The sequence below is a fragment of the Carassius carassius genome, chromosome 23 (genome assembly GCF_963082965.1).
Source record: "Carassius carassius chromosome 23, fCarCar2.1, whole genome shotgun sequence".
NCBI classification, from domain to species: Eukaryota; Metazoa; Chordata; class Actinopteri; order Cypriniformes; family Cyprinidae; genus Carassius; species Carassius carassius.
Genome location: NC_081777.1, coordinates 8,048,448 through 8,071,078, shown reverse-complemented (window position 1 = coordinate 8,071,078; position 22,631 = coordinate 8,048,448). Strand labels below are relative to the sequence as shown.

The window sequence follows — 22,631 nt, the reverse complement described above, 5'->3', positions numbered from 1 at the left end:
CGCAGTAACTTAGTCCAGCGCGGCCAGAGCCGCCTTAACCACTGTCCGTGTGTTGAAAAAAAAACTTAGATTAAACACACTCGCAACAGACACACCCCAAAGCGGAGACGTTACAGCGATGCCATGCGCACTGAGCGGACTTTTGCCACTGTAGTGGACAGGACACGCACTGAAAGGTGCGTTCAGACCGGACGCGAATAGCGCGTCAGGCGCGAGTGATTTCAATGTTAAGTCAATGCAAAGACGCGTCAAATTTAAATAAGAAAACATTTATATTGCAAATGCAATACCCCTCCATCAACGCAACATCATTGCCGTGTTGTCAAAGAGCTGCGTGGACACACAAATCGGACCTGAACAGTTGCAATACAGCGTGGACATCATTTTAGATAATATTCCAAACAGATACAAAGATAATCGGATTGACAGTGTGTATGTACCCATAGTTAACTATTTTACGTCAAAAATGTAGCCATAGATAATGCTTCATTTACACATGTGGCTGATGCTGTGCCTCTCTCTACCTCAAACGCCATCTTTCATCAGTTTTTTGCACTCTTCTCTTTAACTTTCAGCAGTCTATAGAACTAGAAATGTTTTTTCTCGGTGCGACCAATGAGTACAGACCAAAACTTGACCATTTTTCAGAAGCAATAATCAGCCAAATTTGCGAGTCCATTCAGTTCAATGGCACTGTTTACGTTCAGTGCCTCCAAAATGGCCGACTTCCGGGTTGATGACGCGTCGTGAAAACCCTCTATATCCCACACCACAGACTCGACTTGATTGGAAAATTAAATCATCCGCGGTTGTGCGCGTCGCTTGCTTGTGTGCTCGAGCAAAGGTGTTTTTATGAGTCTGACCAGCAAACGCCAGACCACTAATTCGTCAAACCTGCTTTCCTGCAGTCTGTGTTTTTCTGAATATTATGTTGTAAGTAACGAATATACTTTGGAGAAATGTATCGGAGTAAAAGTATACATTTTAATTAGGAAATGTAGTAGAGTAAAAGTTGCCTGAAATATAAAAACTTAATTAAAGTACAGATACTCCTAAAAATAATTAAGTACTGTAACGAAGTATTTTTACTTCGTTACATTACACCATTTATAGTAGGCTATATAATAATCCTATTAGCCTACTAATAATAATATATTTGGTTCGAATAGACAATATTTTAGGCTATAAATGTGTGGCTATGTTACAGCTCCCCTTTGAAGCTCTTGTATTTTTCTCTATCTCTCCCATCCTATTCTGCTCACAGGTGGTTGGAGATGAGTTTTGTTCCTGCTTTGTTGCAGTTTGCTGATTTTTGTCAAATAACCTACGTTTCTGATTTTAAGAAAAAAAATTTGTTTCAGTTTAATATGTTGCAGGCTCAGTTATTGGCAATAAATAATATTGATGATAATAAATTATACAAAAAATATTGGGCTGGTTTCGAAGCTGCGGTTGCTTATTTGTCGAGGATTTGTCTCGCGAGAGTTGGCAACTATGTTACTTCCGCATTATCCGATTCCATCCAGTGGAAATCTATTGGACTGTCGCAACTGTGTGTTTTAACAGCTTGGGCTGGTGTTCTTTCTGTAAAGGTGTGTATCTCGAATCGTGCAGCGACTTATTACTGAGACTTTTACCTGTGTGTGTGTGTGGCATTCAGTCTGTGTTAAAAAAAAATCAACAGATTAAATTTGTTTTAAATTCATGCATTCCCGCAAGTGAACTGTTATTCCCTGATTTTTCTTTCTCGAATTTGGAGTTCATACTGATACAGAATTACAAATGAGTTGTTTTGTTGTGTGCATGTTGTCCTATTGTTGAAAAGTACAAGTAAGCTAAATCCGTGTATCATTCGTTCTTTCGTTTTTCTAATTGAAACCAAAAATGGAAAATAAAAAAACGACTTGTTTTTTTTTTTATCTGTTTCCAAAACCAAAATGAAAAAACAGATAAAGCTTCGTTTTCCGATTTTCAAATTTATGCTAATATCAAGAATTAAAAAAACGGATATCAAGCGTGTGTGTTTCATGTTGTTGTTTTTTCGTCTGATGCTAGTTAGTGACGGTCATTCTTGAACGATTCGATCATTTTAAACGAATCTTTAATGTGACTCGGGAAGAACGAGTCGTCTCTGGGAGTGATTCGTTCAGTCGCGCATGCGCAAAATTCTATAGTTTCTGTACAGGAATAGTCTAGTTCACCTGTTTCAGTCAATGCAGTGGGAGCTGGTGTTAGAGAATTGATTAGTTAATCTCTTGAGTCTTTCGGGTTTTCGAGTCGCTCCTCACGTGACAGACCCATAAGCTTTGACCATAGACTGGAGTTACCCTGGCAACAAATCTCTGTATATTATTATTATTATTTGTCTTTATGATTTTAAGTGTATTGCCTTAATGTTTTAATGTTTGTATTGTTTAATAATAATTCTAATAATAATAATAATAATAATAATAATAATAAAGACTGTATAAAAGGCTTTATCCTCATTCGTTCTTTTGTCACGTGACGTGACAGCATTGGATAGATGAATTTACATGCTTCCTTACAAACAGGTGCCTAATCATTATTATTATCATCATCATTATTATAATTATTATTTACTCTTACAGTTACTGTATTTCTGAGCTTTTTACTTCTTACAGTTTATAAATGTACAAAATTCTGTCATAATGGTTATTTATACACTTATCTATACACTGAATGTTGTAACAAAGGTAATAAAGAGTACTTATTAATGAACACATATGATTATGGTGGGTTTAATTTCCTTGATTTCTCTTCTTTGAACAACACTTTCAAAATTAATTGGATTAGACAGTGTTTGTGTAATCCAAACTCAATATGGATTTTTATCCCCAATGGCTACTTTTCCAAAGTAGGTGGTCTCCCTTTCCTATTGATCTGTATTTATAATATTGCTAGAATCCCTTACAATTTAACCAAATTTCATAAACAGGCATTACTTGCATGGTCATTCATTTTTAAGCACTTCTCAGCGGTACTTCATTTGGAAATTTGTTTTGGTTGTTTCCAAGTTCTTTAACTTGGAAGGTCTTATTTTAAGTCACAAAAAATTCTTATGTAAATGTATTTTTCAGTAACTCCCAAAGAATTCTCCATCATCATGGACACTGTTCCTAAAGGAGTTGTTACGCTTTCAAGGGACTCATTAGATCATCCAGCACTTTATCTTTATCTTTACACCCATTTGAAATCCCTGTAGGAAAACTATGCTTTTTGTTACATGAAAGTGAAAAAGTGATGTGACATTCAGCCAAGTATGGTGACCAATACTCAGAATTTGTGCTCTGCATTTAACCCATCCAAAGTGCACACACACAGCAGTGAACACACAAACACTGTGAACACACACCCGGAGCAGTGTTCATCATTTATGCTGCGGCACCCGGCGAGCAGTTGGGGTTCAGTGCCTTGCTCAAGGGCACCTCAGTCGTGGTATAGCCAGACTAAGACTCGAACCCACAACCCTAGGGTTAGGAGTCAAAATCTCTAACAACTAGGCCACGACTTTGTCCAGTATCCTTCATCACGTTTCTATAAGATTAGATCGCTTTTTCAAAAGGAGCGTGTAACGACTCCATATGTGGTGTCTTATTGGAGGAATGTGGTTGATCATATTGATGGGAAAAAAGTATGGACTCTGTCTTTGGAATATATAATAACTAACAAGGTTAGAGAAATCTCATTCAAATTGTTACACAGATTTTACCCAGCTAAAGTGTTTTTGAAAAGGTTTAAATCAGACATAGATACAAGCTGTTGTTTTTGTGGTGACCCTAATGAAACTGATATACATATCGTTTGGGATTGTCCTCACACAGCTATTTTGGAATGAATTCTACATGGTTTCTCTTTGCTTCTTAAGGATGTACTGTTTGGCTTCTTTAATATTCAAAGAGACAAAATTAATGTATATTTCATTATTAACCAATTATGACTTCTTGCAAAATGTCATATTCACCGCAGTAAATTCACTCATCAAAATCCATTATATATTGTTTAAAAAAAAAAAAAAAAAAAAAAAAAGAGGTTCAAGAGTATATCCAAAGTTCCAAACTAATCTTCCAAAAATCTTAAGGCTGTCAAAAATGTTTAATCTTTTCAATGCTATTTAATCTTTTTAATTTATTTTGTTAAAGCTTTCGATTAGTATTATTTATTTTTATGTTTACATACGTCTGTAAATGGTGCTTTGCATATAATGCCACTTCTTTGTATGCAATATTGACATTACCTATCTGTACTTTTATCTTTGGTACATTGGCATTAATCAAATAAAAAAAAGAACTAATCAATTCTCTTTCCGGCTCCCACTGCATTGACTGAAAAAGGTGAACTAGACCCTAGACTAATTCCTCTACAGAAACTATAGAATTTTGCGCATATGCGACTGAACGAATCACTCCCAGAGACGACTCGTTCTTCCCGAGTCACATTAAAGATTCGTTTAAAATGACCGAATCGTTCAAGAACGACCGTCACTAACTGGCATCAGACGAAAACACCAAAGTGAAACACACACGCTTGTTATCAGTTTTTTTTTTTTTTTTTTTTTTTTTTATATTAGCACAAATTTGAAAATCGGAAAACGAATCTTTATCCGTTTTTTCATTTTGGTTTTGGAAACAGATAAAAAAAAACAAGTAGTTTTTTTATTTTTCCATTTTTGGTTTCAATTAAAAAAACGATAGAACGAATGATACACGGATTTTTTAGCTAGTTATCTGTAGAACTGATATCACTAACAACTTTATATATGAATAAAAGTGACATACGTGCCATAAAGATCATGTTACAAACAAACTTTGCACTTTGAACTGTCTTGCTGTTGGCTACTCACTGCATTTTGAATAATCATTTTTGATATGTTGCAAATGCAATGCTAATAATTTGGTCAAAGAGTATCATGCCAAGATAAAGATATCAGCACTGAAGAAAGCAGAAACACATTATACTACAATTAAAGTAATCTATAGTTTATGGGTTAAAATAGCCTATAACTTTTGAAAGGATGTTTATTTATATGAGATTTGCATTATTTGAGGGGTCTGTAGTGGTCAGCAAGGTTCAAGACCTTTTTTTGTTTTGTTTTTTTTACTATCATTTAGTAGCTTGAATGTGACACTGGTAGGTAGTTGTACTGGACATTTATGGGGATGTTCTTTGTAAGTACATAAATATACAATAAAATCCTACAAAAACCAGACAACATTTTCAGCTGATTGGGTCAGATCAATCTGCAAATAGGAAGTCTTGAGCATAACCCCCCAAAAATACACAAGCCAGATATATACACGGAAGCCCAGTTAAAGTTAATGGGATAATTATGAACATTAGTAAAGAAAACCCACTGTTATGATGTTGAAGATGAACAACTACTGTTTAGGCTTTCAGACATAAAAATGCATCACATAATCCTCAACAGTGGTAACTCTGCTTCAGTGTTACTTTAACACTGTAGATTGGGACAATATGTACTCTGAGCAGAGTTGATCTAACTCTGGGGACTTTGATATATGTATTGCCTCATGTGATCTCATTCCCTCATTGCTTTCTCTCAAGATCACAGTCCAGATACTGGTAACAACCTGTTAAATGGGCGCTGAGCCAAATTACTCTTTAATCAGTAGTTATGTTGTTTTAAAGTAAGCTAGTGTGCAAAGATATAGTCACAGTCTATATAAGCCATATAACCCATGTTGCATATTAACTTTGCACTTTGAACTTAATTGCTGTGGGCTGATCTTTTTATTTCATAAGGTCCCTTCCATATGTTCTAATGCTAAAGGAGTAATTTATCAATTTTCAGAGAAAGATTATCACTGAACAGCACTGAGCAAAGCAGAAGCAGTCAATATAACTGTAAGTTACATAAAAAATTTTAGAATGACACCACAGGTTTATTAATCAATGAATTATTGATTCAAAATAAATGTTACATTTCCATTGTTTCAAAGATTATCTGTTGTTTTCTGCAACAGTTTTAGGAATTGATAGTGAGAAAGACAGTACAATTTAGTAGCCCTAGTGTGATGCTTGTAGATATGGACAGGATAGTTATATACTTTGACATTAAAAAGTTTTGGATCAGTAAGATATAAATGGTTTTTAAAGTTTCTTCTGCTCATGAAGGCAGATTTTTAAATCAAAAATACAGAAAACAAAAACAGTAATACTGTGAAACCGAACTGAAATTTAAAATATCAGTTTTCTATTTTAATATGCTAAAACATAATTTATTTATATATTAAGTTGAATTTTCATCAATTATTAGTCTTAAGTGTAAAATGATGTTTCAGAATTTATTCTAATATTTCATTATTTTCAATACTGGAAATAGTTGTATTGCTAAATATTTTATTTACATTTTGTTTTTAATTATTTTTATTTTCAGGATTCTTTGATTATAAAATAAAGAAAAACAGCATTTTATTTTCAAAATAGAAAATGTTTTAACAAGTGTGTGTGTGATATGTCGCTATGATATTGTCAAACCTGTTTGATATTATCGCCACGTAATCTTGTAACATGAGCAACACAATGACAAGTGGAACTAATCCAGCCAATCACAGTGCAGATGGCATAAACACTCATATCATTCATATTTATGAACAGAAACAAAAAGCTAAAAATTTGTCAAATCAGAAACTAGGTCTCTAACTAGAAATAAATTTAACAAATGCATATATTTTTTATGTATATAATACCATGTTTCATTGTACTGTTTAATTACCTCCAACTCTTTTTGCATTACCGACAGTCCACATCTTCAAAGCCATTGTTTCTGCCATATTCTGTTATGTTGTGGTTTCTTCTTTCTTTCGGATAAAATAACTGCACAGACCAATTAAAGGCCAGTTGGTCATCCATGCTTGAAGAAATGGCCTGTAATTGCTTGAAAGAATTTATCTGAGAAAACGTATTTTCGATGATGGTCAAGAAGGCTTCTTCACTGAATTTTTTGTAGCATGTGCACCTCGTTCGCATCGTGTTGTGTAGTATGCCCATATGGGATTACATCTCACACAATTCTGCACGCTCATATTTTAAGCTCTCAAACGTGCATTTTGCAGTTCGTATGAATTGAGTTTTGTGGATAAAATGTTTGTCTCGCAAAGAAGAAAGTATTCTGAGTGCACAAAAATCAACTGTGCATTTAAAATACGTTTTTGGATTTGTGCAGACCTTCTCTTTTGTTCATGCAACATTTCACTGGCTTTCTCCTTTGATGCCCACCCTCAGTGCTCGCTAAATGCCAACGGCTCACTTGCTCAACACAGCCCAGCATTACAATATGCAATAATTCCAGCCAATCAGAGACAAGGCTGCTAAATTCTGATTGGCTGCCTTGACAACCAGTCACAAAATTCCTTGCATTACCCCAACAAAGGTAATAGCTGATATTCTGATCATAATTTTTCCCTAGCACATTTTACTAATTCCAAACGACATCAATCTTGAAGGGACACTCCACCCCATTAATCAGTTACCTCCATATCGTGCCAAACCCGTGAAAGCTTCATTTGTCTTTGGAACACAATTTAAGATATTTTGGATGAAAACTGGGATGCTTGAGACTGTTCCATAGACTGCCAAGTAAGTAACACTGTCAAGGTCCAGAAAAGTATAAAAGATATCGTCAGAATAGTCAATCTGCCATCGGTGGTCCAACCGTAACATTCTGAAGCGACAAGAATACTTTTTGTAAGCAAAGAAAATGAAAATAATTACTTTATTCAACAATTCCTTTGTCAACAGTTTCTGTACTGTGTCTCTCCATATCACTGTATGCTGCATATGCTCTTCTGTATCAGCGGCGCCACAAATCAAAACAAAACAAAGCCATTTTCTTTCAAATCAAAGCTAAATACACGTAGAAACAGCACATCCTTGTGGTGCAGCTGATAAGGAATTAAGGTGAAGAATTAGGTGTGAAATCACCAGGAACATTTAGTCTCCAGCTCCACAATTTTCTAGAACTACAACCTACCTGGAATCTCCAGAAGTACAAGGCGTCAGATTCTCAGAGGTTAAGTATAGAATCCTTAAAATGATCCCTACTCAATAAGAATCACATACTGAAGTGTAGTAAAATACTTAAAGACAGGTTTTATATATATATATATAGGGAGAGAGAGAGAGAGAGAGAGACAGAGAGGCTGTATAGACAGATAAGTTGAGAGTGGCTCTTGAAGAACCAAGACTACATCTTTTTGTACCACTGTTTGAAGAATTTATCTTCCAGAATCTGGCAGTAATTTCGGGAGTTTTTAGTCCATCTCGAGATTTTATCTGTATGAGATAACCTGTTTAATAATTATGTACACATGAATATAAGTATATAAATATGCAGAATATAAAGTTTTTCACTTCCAGCCTTCATGAACAATAATAAAAACAAATTCCACAAAACTCAGATCGCGCTCGTGCAAAATGCACTTTTGATAATGCAGAATTGTGGCAGAGATCTTACTCTATATGTGCACAGCAATGACAAGATGACAGATGAGAACAAATCTTAATGCATAGTGTGAGAAACACAGTAATTCGGCTAGTCTTTTAGTCCAGTAGTGTGAACCTGGCTTTACAGAACAATATGGATGCTTTAAAGTTGTGTAACAATTGCTCAGAGGTGCGTTTTACCGTACAACGACGCAGCTCACTGATTAACCACAATAGTAATTACAAGATTCCAACTTGTAAAAAGCATTCATGTCCTCGTAGAACTTTGTTGAAGTTGTAGAAATTACAACTTGTGAACTGGGAGTTTTCTGAGAGCTACAACTTGTGCCAGAAACAAAAGGCTTTGACTTCGTCTAATAAACATGAGGAGTGCATGTGTCAAAGACGAAACCCGGTGCAGGTGTTTTGATATTTCTAAAGAAAACCGAATGTCTTCAGAAAATTATGGATGCCATTTCCATTATATCTTGCCTGTGATGCCTGAACAGTAGGGATGGGCGAATCGATCCTTAAGTATCGATATATTGATACTGATGCGAGTAAATCGATACTCAAGAATCGATACTCAAATAAAAAATATCAATACTAAGGTTTTTTTTTTTTAACCAGTGATTTTGTTTATTAAACAAAAAATAATACCTCCAATATGCCTTAAATTGGACGAATAACCTATGTTAGCAAATAATTGCGTGGAAGGGATTTTCCTGCTCATCTGAACACACGCAAATTTTGCAAGGCAGAATCAATCGATTACAGAGAGCGTTCACTCACTTCTGACAGTGCATTTAAATAGAGCTGCGTTTCCAAAGAGTAGCCCATAATAAGAAAGTTTTTGGAAAAGGCAGCCCAGAACAATGCAGAAAAAACATAGGCTATATGTTTGGGTTATTTCACAATAAACCTATTGAAACTGTACCCTAGTTTGTGCAGTACATTTATTTACATTTTAATGTTAAAAGTTCATATGGCTCATGTTCTATTCTCTATTGTTAACATAATACACACTCCGAATAAAAAGGTTATTCGGCCTATTACAGCCTATTACTGACAGTGCCTTAGGGTTGTGCCGATAGACGATAGTATCGTGTATCGACGATCGTCAAAGATATCGACATAAGCAGATTTCTCTGTCAATAATCAAGACGATATTAGGCTCATTTTCCTATTAATGTATTCGATCATAATAATAATAACTATTATTTTTATTTTTATTAGGCTGCTTATTATAATTCGGCTGTCAAACTGCCCAGTTATTTCACTTCAGCACCGCATTTCACACACACACATACACAGCGCGCGCGCGAGCGCAGGAGGACTAGAGCCTGTATAGTCGCTGAAATTGTCCGCTTTGACTCGGATAATTCATAAATCCATGAAATGAAAGAGATAGAAAACGAGGAGTTGGTGTCCCACACATTTAATGGCTGCTACACTGCAACGCGCTCTTCTCATACATGAGAGATTAACTCTTTCTTGGTGTCACAAATAAAGTAAAGACAAAATAATTAACAAGGCGGCAGAGCGAATTTATCATCCATAGTGGTTCTCACGTAGTCCTTCTCTTAAAGACCGATCACTTAACTTATAACGCACTATGTGGTGATGACTTAGGAGTACGTGAGAACCACTATGGATAATAAATTCAATCTGCCGCCTAGTTATTATTTTCATGCACTCCGCACTGTAATATGATGCATGCAAAATACATAGTTTCGGCCGTTACAAAGTCTCCATTCACAAACAGACGTACATGGTCTGCAGATAAAAGGTATTTCATTGAACTTTAACAAGTAATCTGAACGGCCTTTATATGTGTAATATATTAAACGAGCCCTCACTAACTGAGTTTAATGCCACAGTTATGTTAGACTGCATCTCATTCTTGTTTCTGTGACCGTGCGTCAGACTCGTCATGAGGCGCGCGGTCCGGAGCGCTGTATGACTGATGCATCAGTTCAACTCAACTTACTCCAAATATATCAATTTACCTGTTTTAAATACTTTATATTTAACGTGTTCGTTTATGCCCAAGAGTAGTGTTAAACTGCTGGACTCTAAATGAAATCTACTATTGATTTTCACCGTTGACTGATTTTGCAGAACATTTAGACTGATAACTTCCCTGCGCAGATGCGGACGCAGGATATGACAATTGCTCCGACTATGTATGAACTAGCTGTTTTAAATACAGTATTTTTATATTTAACGTTAGTTTATCAGTATGTTTGAAAGTATATTTTTTAGATTATTGGTGATTCCATAGGCCTCTCTCGCGCACCTGCACGGTTTAAAACACTCAATAGTTATGATTTGACAAGGACAAAGAGTCTCTCTCTAGCTCCACCCATCCACGATAATATCGTGTATTGTCGATCTCACAGGCTGACGATATGACGATCTGAAAAATGACCATATCGCCCAACACTACAGTGCCTTATGACAATGAACCATGGTAAAGTGAACATAGTTTAACTATAGTATTTGTAGATTTCCTTGGTTACCACTACAGTAAACATATTTTAACCATCTGTAAACAAAAATATAACCTAATAAGTTGCAGTTAAGGCATATTGAATGTTAAAATGCATTTCAAATATAAAGTTAAGTAGGTATTATTGCCCATTGTACTCATAATAATTAAATACATTTTATAATTTAAAAGTTCAGTTATCGGTATCAATATCGACGATATTGGCCATTAAAAGTATCGGTATCGTATCGAAAACAAAATATGTGGTATCGCCCATCCCTACTGAGCAGCATTTGTGAGCACAGCTCTTATTTGTTTACAGCTGTTACCGGGAAAACCTTTCTCTCTGGCACTCTACAAGCTCCTCCTGCAGGCAGAGAAAAAATTTGCATATATATGCCACAAATAGAGTGCAAGGCTGTGGGAAACACCACTTCTGTTATGAATACTATTAAATATTTGAATGGAATCGGATTTAAATGAAGCTGTTATTGGAGTAGTTAATCGTTAGCATACAGTGTAAGCTTGGCTAACACTAATATAATGAGCATTAGAATTAAGTTTCTTTATTAACTATTTAATGCTACTATAACTGATATTATGTAAATAAAAAAAAACTAAGGAAATTATGATATTAACTATTTTTACATGCCAGAGATGTGTTAGAGAATGTACAAATGGTTAACATTGTTTGTGTCATATCAGTCAGAAAAGCAGTTCTGGGCTTTGTTTTTTGTGTGTGTGTGTGTGTGTGTGTGTGTGTGTGTGTTTGGGCTAGCTGTTATTCTTGGCTTTACATTTCAAAAGCCCTTTAAGATTAAATATGTACATAGTTTGGATTAAATTAATGTATAGTCAATTTTATAATAAGCATTTTTTTGTGTCTTGCTTTGGTTACGAATTGGTACAGAGAACGTCTCGGTTACGTACGTAACCCTCCATCAGGGAATGGAGACGTTATGTCGAACGACATATGGGGTCTCACTTGGGAGGCCAATCATCTCTGAATTTAAGAGAAAACGCCAATGAAAATTGGCTAGAGGATTAACATACCTGAGCCACTCCCCGTGCCAACGGGTATAAATAGGGCGACAGGTGCATCCACTCATCAGGTTTTACGCTGAGGAGCCGAGAACGTGTCCCGGCAACAGTGAACAGTTCAAGGTTGTGGCATGGGGACATAACGTCTCCGTTCCCTCCATCAGGGAACAACAAGTGTCGGTCACTATGAGTTATGTCGAACGACATATGGGGTCCTATGGAAAACGCCACAACCTGAACATCGTCACAACCCTGTGGCGCTGCAATTGTCGACAAGCCCTGGCGTGCCACCAAAGCTACGCTTAAGGTCGTAACCTTCCCAAAGCCCCAGCGCAAATTCACTGACCTTGGTACCGAAGGGGCCAAAGGGTGAGTACATCGCTGCTGGAGAAGGCCACGCTGCTGTTCCGCCCACATAAAGTTAATGGAAGGGATTTCAACCTTCAGAGAAAGATTGCTTCAAATCTTCCCTATTTGTTCTTTCAGCTGGCAAGACAATGGGGAAGCGAAAAGGTTGCTACGGAGACCACATCCTACCCGTAGGGAGGTGACATGTGAATATAGCGATATGGACTGACCCAGGGGGCAGTACTACATATGGAAGGGGTCTCTGAGGCAGGTCCTACCTTGGAGTAGGGATGGAACGGCTGCCAAAAGAGACTGACAGAACGGGTCTGTCAAAGGAAGACACGGGTTTGCCAAGAGGGAAACCTTACTGTGGAAGAATACACATATGTGATTACCAGTAGGGAACCAAGCCATATGAACACCTAGCCCAGTACAGGGGCTGACCGGAACTCCGGGCATGCTAACGCCAGTACTGGACCTGGCGACAGACTGCTCCGCCAAGTCTGACTGCCGAGGGTGCTGGAGTATGCTCGACCAGGGTACGCCAACCGGGGAACTCTACTGGGAGAAGAAAGGCGCTCACATCCCCGTGCTAGGGGGAATGGCGCAGCAAGCGTGACACCCAGCCAGCCCTTCCCGCCAATTACCTGTTACCCAACACACGGGAAGAAACTGGCTCCACACGGAGGTTGTAAAACCTCGCAAAGGTGTTAGGTGTGGCCCAGCCCGCAGCTCGACAGATGTCTGCCAGAGAGGCGCCGTGCGCCAGTGCATAGGGGGGGGCCACACTCCGTGTGGAGTGGGCCCTCACCCCCAGGGGGCACGGCGTGCCTTGGGAATGGTAAGCCAAGGCGATGGCATCCACTATCCAGTGGGCCACCTCTGCTTAGAGACAGCCTTCCCCTTCTGCTGACCTCCAAAGCAGACCAGGAGCTGCTCAGAGCTTCTAAAGCTCTGGGTGCGGTCCACGTATATGCGAAGCGCTCTTACGGGACACAGCGACGCCAAGGCTGGATCTGCCTCCTCCAGGGGCAGCGCTTGCAGGTTCACCACCTGGTCTCGGAAGGGAGTGGTGGGAACCTTGGGCACGTATCCAGGCCGGGGTCTCAGGACAACGTGAGAGTAGGCCGGCCCGAACACAAGGCACTCTTCACTTACCGAAAATGCTTGGAGGTCCCCGACCCTCTTGATGGAAGTGAGCGCGATCAGGAGCACTGTCTTGAGAGACAGGAACTTAAGCTCGACTGAATCCAGCGGCTCAAAGGGACCCGCCAGGACAATAGAGAGGTCCCAGGAGGGAATCAGGGGTGTCCTAGGAGGATGTAACCTTCTGGAACCCCTCAGGAACCTAACGATCAGGTCATGCCTCCCCAGGGACCGGCCGTCCACTGCATCGTGATGGGCTGCAATGGCAGCCACATACACTTTCAGGGTGAAGGGTGACAGCCCACGCTCCAACCTTTCTTGCAGGAAAGAAAGCACGACTCTGACCGGGCATCTCCGGGGGTCTTCTCGGTAAGAAGAACACCAATTCGTGAACAGACTCCACTTCAGAGCATAGGCCTGCCTCGTAGAAGGGGCTCTAGCCTGAGTGATAGTGTCTACCACCGCTGGGGGCAGATCACTTAGGTCTGCCGCGTCCCGTCCAGAAGCCACATGTGGAGGTTCCAGAGATCTGGACGCGGGTGCCAAATGGTGCCAAGCCCCTGAGAGAGAAGGTCTCTCCTCAGGGGGATGTGCCAGGGAGGGGCTGTCACGAGGAGCATGAGTTCCGAAAACCAGGTCCGGGTGGGCCAATAAGGCGCAACCAACAGGACCTGTTCCTCGTCCTCCCTGACCTTGCACAGTGTCTGTGCGAGCAGGCTCACTGGGGGAAACGCATACTTGCGTAAAGCCCGAGGCCAGCTGTGTGCCAGTGCATCTGTGCCCAGGGGGGCCTGGGACAGGGAATAGTACAGCTGGCAGTGGGAGGACTCGTGGAAAGCAAACATGTCTACCTGGCCTTCCCCGAATCGACTCCAGATCAGCTGGACCGTCTGGGGATGGAGTCGCCATTCCCCGGGGAAAGTGAGCTGTCGTGAGAGCGCGTCGGCTGCACGATTGAGCTCCCCCGGGATGTGGACAGCGTGCAGCGACTTGAGTCGCGTGATCGTAGACCGCCCTGTCGGTTGATGTACGAAACAGCCGCAGTGTTGTCCGTGCGGACCAACACGTGCTTGTCAAGCAACAGCGGACAAAACCGTCATAAAGCTAGATGCACTGCCAGCAACTCCAGACAGTTGATGTGCCAAAGCAGTCGAGGTCCTGTCCAGGACCCCGGGTTGGTTCTACCCTCGTGCATTTGTTAAAGCCTTGGCTTGGTGAGTTTGCAGGATAGCCATGGCATGCAGAGCAGAGGCAGCTTGGCCCGCCGCACTGTAAGCCTTGGCAGCGAGAGCGGCCGACAGCTTACAGGCCTTGGGTGAGAGGCGTGGACTATTCCTCCCAGTGGCTGCGTTTTGCGGACACAAGTGCACCGCAATCGCACTCTCCTGCTGGGGAATGTCAACGCACCCCTAGCTGCCCCGCCATCGAGGGTAGTGAGGACGGAGGAACGAAATGAGCTGCTTCCGGACGTAAAAAGGGGCCATCCACGACTACATCACTTCCCCATGCACATCCGGGAAGAAAGGAACCAGAGCAAAACGCAGTTGTGAGCCACGCTCTACACCGAGAACCAATCAAACAGCCGTGAGCACTCAGGGCTGGGCGGCCACCTCCATCCTGATGCGCACAGCTGCCCAGGCAAGCACGGCTGTCAACTCTGGGTCCAATTCGGCAGTGGCGACAACACCCGAGGGGGGCAGCCCCGCCGAATCTTCATCCACAGGGGTCAACAGCCCATCCCCGATGCTGCAATCGACATCTGATCCCCGGTGGCAAACTGAATGACCCGTTGGGACTGCCATAAGACAGCCCAGCAAAATCACCCAGCAGCCGCACAGGACAAACACTGCGGAAGGGGTAAGAGGTCCGTGGGGCGTGGCCCGGCGGAGAAGCTCTCACTGTCACCTTCAAATCTCCCAGAGCACTAGCCGGCGGTCCTCTGCTCGTGACAGAGAAACCGGAACGGGTAGTGACAGAGGGGTCTGCTCCTTTCCCTTTAAGAAAGGAGAGACGCGATCGCAACGTTGCCATGGTCACACATGCAGTGCGTGCATGAACCATCCACGAACGCGCCTTCAGCTTGCTGAATGCCCAGACACGGAAGACAACGAACGTGGCCTTTGTCAGAGAACAGGAAACGACCGCATCCAGAAGGACGCGGACGAAACGGCATCTTTAAAAAGACGCGAATCGTCCGCGATTTGCTCTTTAAGGAAATCTGCTCTCTTAGTTGAAGCGCCCAGGGGAATCGCTGAAATGGACACCGCTGTTTGCGCCGTACCGCCAACCAGAACAGCTTCCCGACACAGCAGATGAATGGCTTTGTGTAGTATAACAGCTTTCATACAACCACTCGGCTCCGAAGCAAAAATCTAATGAGTGGATGCACCTGTCGCCCTATTTATACCTGTTGGCACGGGGAGTGGCTCAGGTATGTTAATCCACTAGCCAATTTTCATTGGCGTTTTCTCTTAAATTCAGAGATGATTGGCCTCCCAAGTGAGACCCCATATGTCGTTCGACATAACTCGTAGTGACCGACAGATAGGGAACCGTGGATTTTCAGTGGTATTTGTACCGAATAATGAAATTTTGGTACCGTGACATCACTTGTGTGAATGCAGCATAACTAGCCAGGCACAACTGTTTCCCAAACACAGTCGCATCTTGGTTGTTTGAACCACATTAGTTCAACAACTTAGGGCCGTTGTTAATGACATCACACGCATGTGGTGGAGGAATAACTTATGCTAATAAATTGATTCGAGATCTCTGAGAAGCTGCTGTATTGAACATGGTACCTGATGAATAATTTACTATTTTTTTGTTTCCTGACATTTTGCTTTATTTGATGCTTGATTCATCGCTGGTTTCCTGTTACATCAAACTCCGGGGTTCCCTTAGACATTTATGCACATGCGCACTCTTAAAAACTGTGCTTATTGAGATCGCAATAAAATGTATAGATTAAAATGTATTTATATTTAAATAGAATGGAAGATATAAAGTGTAATGTATGTTAACTTGTTTATTGTTCCCAAAAGCATAATTTATTTAAAGGGGTCATATGATGCTTTTTTTTAAGATCATTATTTTTTGTATTTGGTGTAACAGAATATGCTGACATGCTTTAATGTTCAAAAAACACATTATTTTTCATATACTGTACATTGTTGTAGGTCCTCTATGCCGCGCCTCTCTCAAACGAGTCGTTTTCTACAAAGTTTCTCCTCCTGACAAGAGCAGTCTGCTCTTCACCACAATCACCGCAAGCACTCGTCGGAAATGTTACGCCTCTTTCCAAAATCGCAAGTTTCTTCTTTCAAAATAAATGTATAGACAGTTAAGGATGTCCTTAGTTTTACAATCAGTTCAAACCCAGAAGGGGAACAGAGTTACATGACAAAAAAATGATGAAGATCGTATGTGTTTACAGTACACAAGCCACAGACGGTTAAGACAGATGACTCCACTGTTTGACCATCTCTCTTTCTCTCTCACACACATGCGTGCACACACACACACACACACACACACACACACACATGACCCGCAGATACTATTGGCAAAACTCAGCATTTGAACATTCAATAGAAAATAATTAAATTAATAACAAAACATACATAAAGTAGCTGATTCAGAAGCGCCAGATTGTTGTAGTAAAGTCAGAATTACAGTACCTCCTCTCCTAGGTTCACGAAATGGTCGTCCATAAAATGCATTGCTGTTATGTTTTAATTAAGCTTAAAGATTCCTAAATGCATCTACTTTCGGAAGGCAAAATAAAGGGCTTTTGCCTTCGCCTAGATGCACACAGCATCTCCCTGACATGGCTGCTTCAACACTAACTGCGGTTACTAAAACCATGCCTTTTTGCTTCGCTTAAACATTTGGGCAGCATTAGGCAAATATTTCCATATAGCAACATAGACATGGGGGTGTGTTTGAATGAGTTGTTTTAGGGGGCTGTAGCGGAATCTTAACTTTGATTAAGAATATCTCTTTGGATTTGAGACTTTAGTCTTTGCAACTTTACAGATCTTCTTCATGCACCAAGAGCTTGTAACACAAAGAGAAAGGAAAAAATTTTCTCCAAAGAGAAAGGAAAAATTTTAAACGCATCATATGACCCCTTTAAATCCATATGTCTAACAAGAAACTATGCTTCTAACTACAGGTCGGGAGCTGTAGTTCTTACCACTTAAGTTTCCGACACTGTTTGCAAATGTTCAGTTGAACTATGGTTTCAGGAAACACCAAATCGATGAACTAAGTTGGTAATGACGGAACTTTCAACCATAGTTGGCTAACAATGATTTTGGGAAATGCACCCAAGAATGTTTATGTGTTTGGTTTGTCATTTAATGTGCTGGATCACTGAACTAAATTGTCAAGTAAAATTTTTTTTTAAATGATCAACAATCAGAAAAGAATAATACCTTATGCTCAGAAGTTCATTTATGGCAATACTCGTCAGGAAAAAGTGATTAAAAAAAAGGAGAAACAAACAATTATAGCAGAAGAACTAGATAGCAGCTACTGTTTCTGCAAAACCAACTTGAAGATAAATGTTGGACTTTAAAGGGTTCATATGATGTGATTTCAAGTTTTCCTTTCTCTCTGGAGTGTTGCAAGCTCTTGGTGCATAAAGAAGATCTGTAAAGTTGCAAAGACTAAAGTCTCATACCCAAAGAGACATTCTTTATAAAAGTTAACATGCCCCCACGTCTATGTCATGAAGTGGGAAGATTTGCTAAACGCCGCCCAAATGTTCACGCAAAGAAAGAAGGCATAACTAGCCTTCCAAAAGAGGACACAACTATAAATTAATGGTTAAGTTGTATTTACAACACTGTTCCAAACAGTTCAAACCAGATATTGCAGCTCATTTTATGTAGAACTATTTCCTGATCCTGGGAGAGAAGACTATACTGGCTGTTCTGACTCACAGACTGAAAGTAAAGGATTTGCCACTGATGATTCAAATGCAAGTTTTGAGTAGTGTATAGAAGCGGTTCTCAATTCCAGTCCTCTTGCCCCCCTGCTCTGTACATTTTGTATGTTTCTCTTATGGCTTCAGACATTTGTTCTATTCGAACATAAGTGCCCTGCAAAGTGGACATCACAGGATATTCTGTTATGATTCCATTTCGAAGTGAATGTATATGTTCCATTCAAAGTTCATTGAAGTGTGCGAGATGTGAATTTAAGTTGTATTTATTTACAGGTATTAGATATCACAAATCCATGAATGAATGTTCCAAAGTGAAGTAAACTTCAACAGATTTCCCCTGCTCGGGGAGTAGGGAGCAATGAAAACTCAGTAGGGACCATGTCAATGGGAACACAGTTCATGCAAGGAGCTTACTTTTAATGAGCTGATTATCTGAATCAGGTGTGTAAACAAAAAGAGAAATGCAAAATATGCAGAGCTGGGTGGCGCAAGGACTAGGGATGGGTACCGAAACCCGGTATTAAAATGGCCCAGTAATCAGTAAGATCTGACGGTATCGGTTCTGCTTTCGGTACTGGAGGGGAACAAATTAATGTACTATGTATTTTTGCATAATAATGTTATCGTGCACATTTTATCTCACCAAACATTTCTAATGTGCGATCATATTAAGATGTTTGTCTGTGAGATCTGCGAGATCTCTCATGCGCGCAGCGGAGGCTGTCTGTCAGTCACACACACACACCACAACGAGCGCGGCGCACGCACAGACATAACAGTATGAAAACTCCAGCTTAATAATAAAGAGTGACGATGGCGAAGAGATTTGCTTAATAATGTTATCATGCACATTTTATCTTACCAAACATTTCTAATGTGCGATCATATTAAGATTTTTGTCTGTGAGATCTGCGAGATCTCTCATGCACCCCGCGGAGGCTGAAATTTTTGCGTCTTCATGGAGAGAGCAGGTCATGGTTGCCTAGCAACGGCAGACTCCTCAGGAGCGCAAGTGCCCGAAGGCTTTGGGGGAAAAAAAATCAGAAAGCGGCACGCCTAGCGTTTTCCATGCGTTTTTAGACACTATATGTGAACGGCCCCTTACAGTACGAAAACTCCCGCTTAATACAAAGAGTGACGATAGCGGAGACAGCAAAACGTTCCAAAGTGTGGTTATACTTCACTAGAGTTGATGCAGACAACGCTGGTTGTCATAAGTGCAACAACATTTTTGCATGTAAGGGCAGAAACACAAGCAATCTGTCAAAGCATCTTTCAAAAGTGCATTATGTGCAGACAGAGAAATGCAAAGTTTTCGACTGCCTAACACAACACAAAGTACCGATAAGAATACCGTTAAAGTACCGGACCGTTAAGCAGTATCGGTAAGAGTAGTAATACCGTTAAAACCTTAACGATACCCATCCCTAGCAAGGACTGGAATTGAGAACCGCTGTTGTAGAGTAGTGTTTGTTATTTGTTGTTTCTCTTATCACAAATGCAGACATGATTTTAAAACATAGTATAAGTCATTATAAACTGTAATTATGTCCCCACTGGATGCAACAAATGGCTTTATTGTAATGGGTTTTATTGTTTTTGCCTCATCGTGCTGGTGTTCTGATCAGGTATACGGCCAATCACAAAGCACTCGATAGCTGGCCAATCAGAGCACACCTCGCTTTTCAGACCGATGAGCTTTGTAAAATGCAATGCGATTCAGAAAGGCGGGGGATAGAGAGGAGAAACAATAATGTACATTGTGTGGAAAAGAATGTGTTTATTTAACCTTAAACCGCATAAACACATTTCATTACACCAAATACACAAAACAATGTTCCTTTTAGCAACATCACATGACCCCTTTAAAATCATAAAAACATAAAATCTACTTTTATGCATCATATAAAACAGTTGACAATCTCTATTTCAGTACATATTGTTCGGTAATAAGTGACACATGAAACAAGACAGTGACCAGTAATTTTCCTGATTGATTACAAAGCATTCAGATAACCAGGTGACACGAATACTAGGCTACAAGTGTACATCTATTTATTTCCATAATGTACCGGTGTGTATCTGTACATTTATGCTCTACTGTTAGTGTTATCTGTATGCACCAGGGGTCTGAGAGTAACCCAATTTCAATTCTCTGTATGTATGTGCTGTGCATGTGGAAGAATTGATAGTAAAGCAGACTTGACTTGATAATTTGCTGGCTATACTGTACTGCACAGCATATAATAATATTATCCAATATATGTAATTCAATGATTTTATTATTTACAGAGAGATGACACCATTTTCTAAGAATATGGTTTCAGTCACGCTTTGGATACCAATCATAATCCTTTTTGGTTCTCTCTGTGATGGTGGCAAAATCTTGGTGGTACCTTTGGAGGGAAGTCACTGGGTGAACATGGATATCATCATCAAGGCTTTACATGATCAAGGACACAACGTTGATGTAATACGCAGCTCCAGTAGCTGGTTCATCAAGGAGAACTCGTCTTATTACAATACTATAACCATACCTGTCACCAAAGGAATAAATGAAGAATTTGTGGTAGATGTGCTCAACAACATGATTGACCATGAAAGAGGAAAGAGCTCCTGGCTAAGTGCTGTATGGCTGTTTTGGGATATGATTAGTGTCATTTATGAAACCCATGAAATGATATGTCAGCTTATAACAAACATACTTGAAAGTGAGGAAATTCTGAAGACACTGAAGGAAAATCAATATGATCTTTTGCTCACTGATCCAGGGTGGGGTGCAGGCATTTTCCTGGCTCATAAACTCAAGTTACCCATGGTATATAATGTGAGATGGACCACTGTTGGAGAGGGACATTTTGAGATTGCTCCCTCTCCATTGTCCTACATCCCTATCACAGGATCTAGAAACCCAGACAAAATGAACTTTTTTCAGCGAGTAGAGAATAGTATGTATTATTTGCTAATGTACTTTCAAAATGGCTATTTTAATTTGGCACAGTACCAAGCACTTTGTGACAAATACTTCTATCCACCTGTACGTTATTATGAACTTCTCCAGGGTGCTGATATATGGCTTATGAGGGTGGATTTTGTTTTTGAATTTCCACGTCCAACTATGCCAAATATCATCTATATTGGTGGCTTCCAGTGCAAACCAGCAAAGGCCCTTCCACATGACCTTGAAGTCTTCATGCAAAGTTCTGGAGAGCATGGAGTCGTTATCATGTCTTTGGGGTCATTTATTAGTATTCTACCAGATGATATAACAGCGGAAATAGCAGCTGCTTTTGCTCAGCTCCCTCAAAAGGTTATTTGGAGATACACTGGAAAAATACCATCTGCTTTGGGCAACAACACATTACTGGTTGACTGGATGCCACAGAACGATCTTCTAGGGCATCCAAAGACTAAAGTTTTTATTGCTCATGGTGGAACCAATGGGGTACAAGAAGCTTTGTATCATGGTGTTCCAGTGGTTGGAATTCCACTGTTTTTTGACCAGTACGACAATCTTCTTCGATTACAAAATAGGGGAGGAGCCAAGATACTTTCTATTGCAACCTTAGATCAAAAAACACTGCACGCGGCTATACAAAATGTAATCAGTGATCCATCCTACAGACTGAATATGCAGAGACTGTCTCATCTGCACAGAGATACACCAGTTAAACCTTTGGACAGTGCACTCTTCTGGATTGAGTTTGTAATGAGACACAAAGGTGCTGCTCACCTTCGGTCAGAATCTTACAAACTGCCTTGGTACTCCTATTACTCAGTAGATGTTGCAGTTACACTGTTCGCACTTGTTTTGATATTCACTCTCTCCATATTTTTAACAGTTAAATATCTTTGTTTCAAGTGCTGCAACAGAAAGAGGAAAACTGAGTGACATATTTGCATATGAAGTAGATCACTTACAACTAAAGTACAACTTATTTGACTGTTTTGACTGTCTTATGTGAAATGAAAAGAAAATTCCAAAAAGTATATAAAATTACAAATTGCATGTTCCCATTAATCATAGTTACCTTTAATGGAATAATTCACATTAAATTCTTCCACTGTCTATGCATTTTTTTCTATATCCACACAATAAGAACATAGTAATAAACAGTTGTAAATCATAGGTAACCATGATAACATACAAGGAAAACGAAAAAGGTAGGCAGAAAAGAAAAGCAAGCA

General features: G+C 40.0%; 1 protein-coding gene across 2 annotated transcripts; it reads left to right on the top strand.

Moving 5' to 3' along the window:
• Positions 1-1,521: 1,521 nt before the first annotated feature.
• On the top strand, positions 1,522-22,512 carry LOC132101298 (UDP-glucuronosyltransferase 2A1-like). Of its 2 annotated transcripts, none has more exons than XM_059506146.1 (2): positions 1,522-1,592; positions 20,736-22,512. In XM_059506146.1, exon 2 carries the CDS (start codon positions 20,740-20,742, stop codon positions 22,333-22,335), a length of 1,596 nt encoding a protein of 531 aa, XP_059362129.1. In that variant the 5' UTR covers positions 1,522-1,592; positions 20,736-20,739; the 3' UTR covers positions 22,336-22,512. The 2 variants fall into 2 exon arrangements, with proteins under 2 accessions (XP_059362129.1, XP_059362130.1); XM_059506147.1 differs by lacking the exon at positions 1,522-1,592 and adding an exon at positions 5,829-5,883.
• The last annotated feature ends 119 nt before the right edge of the window (positions 22,513-22,631 follow it).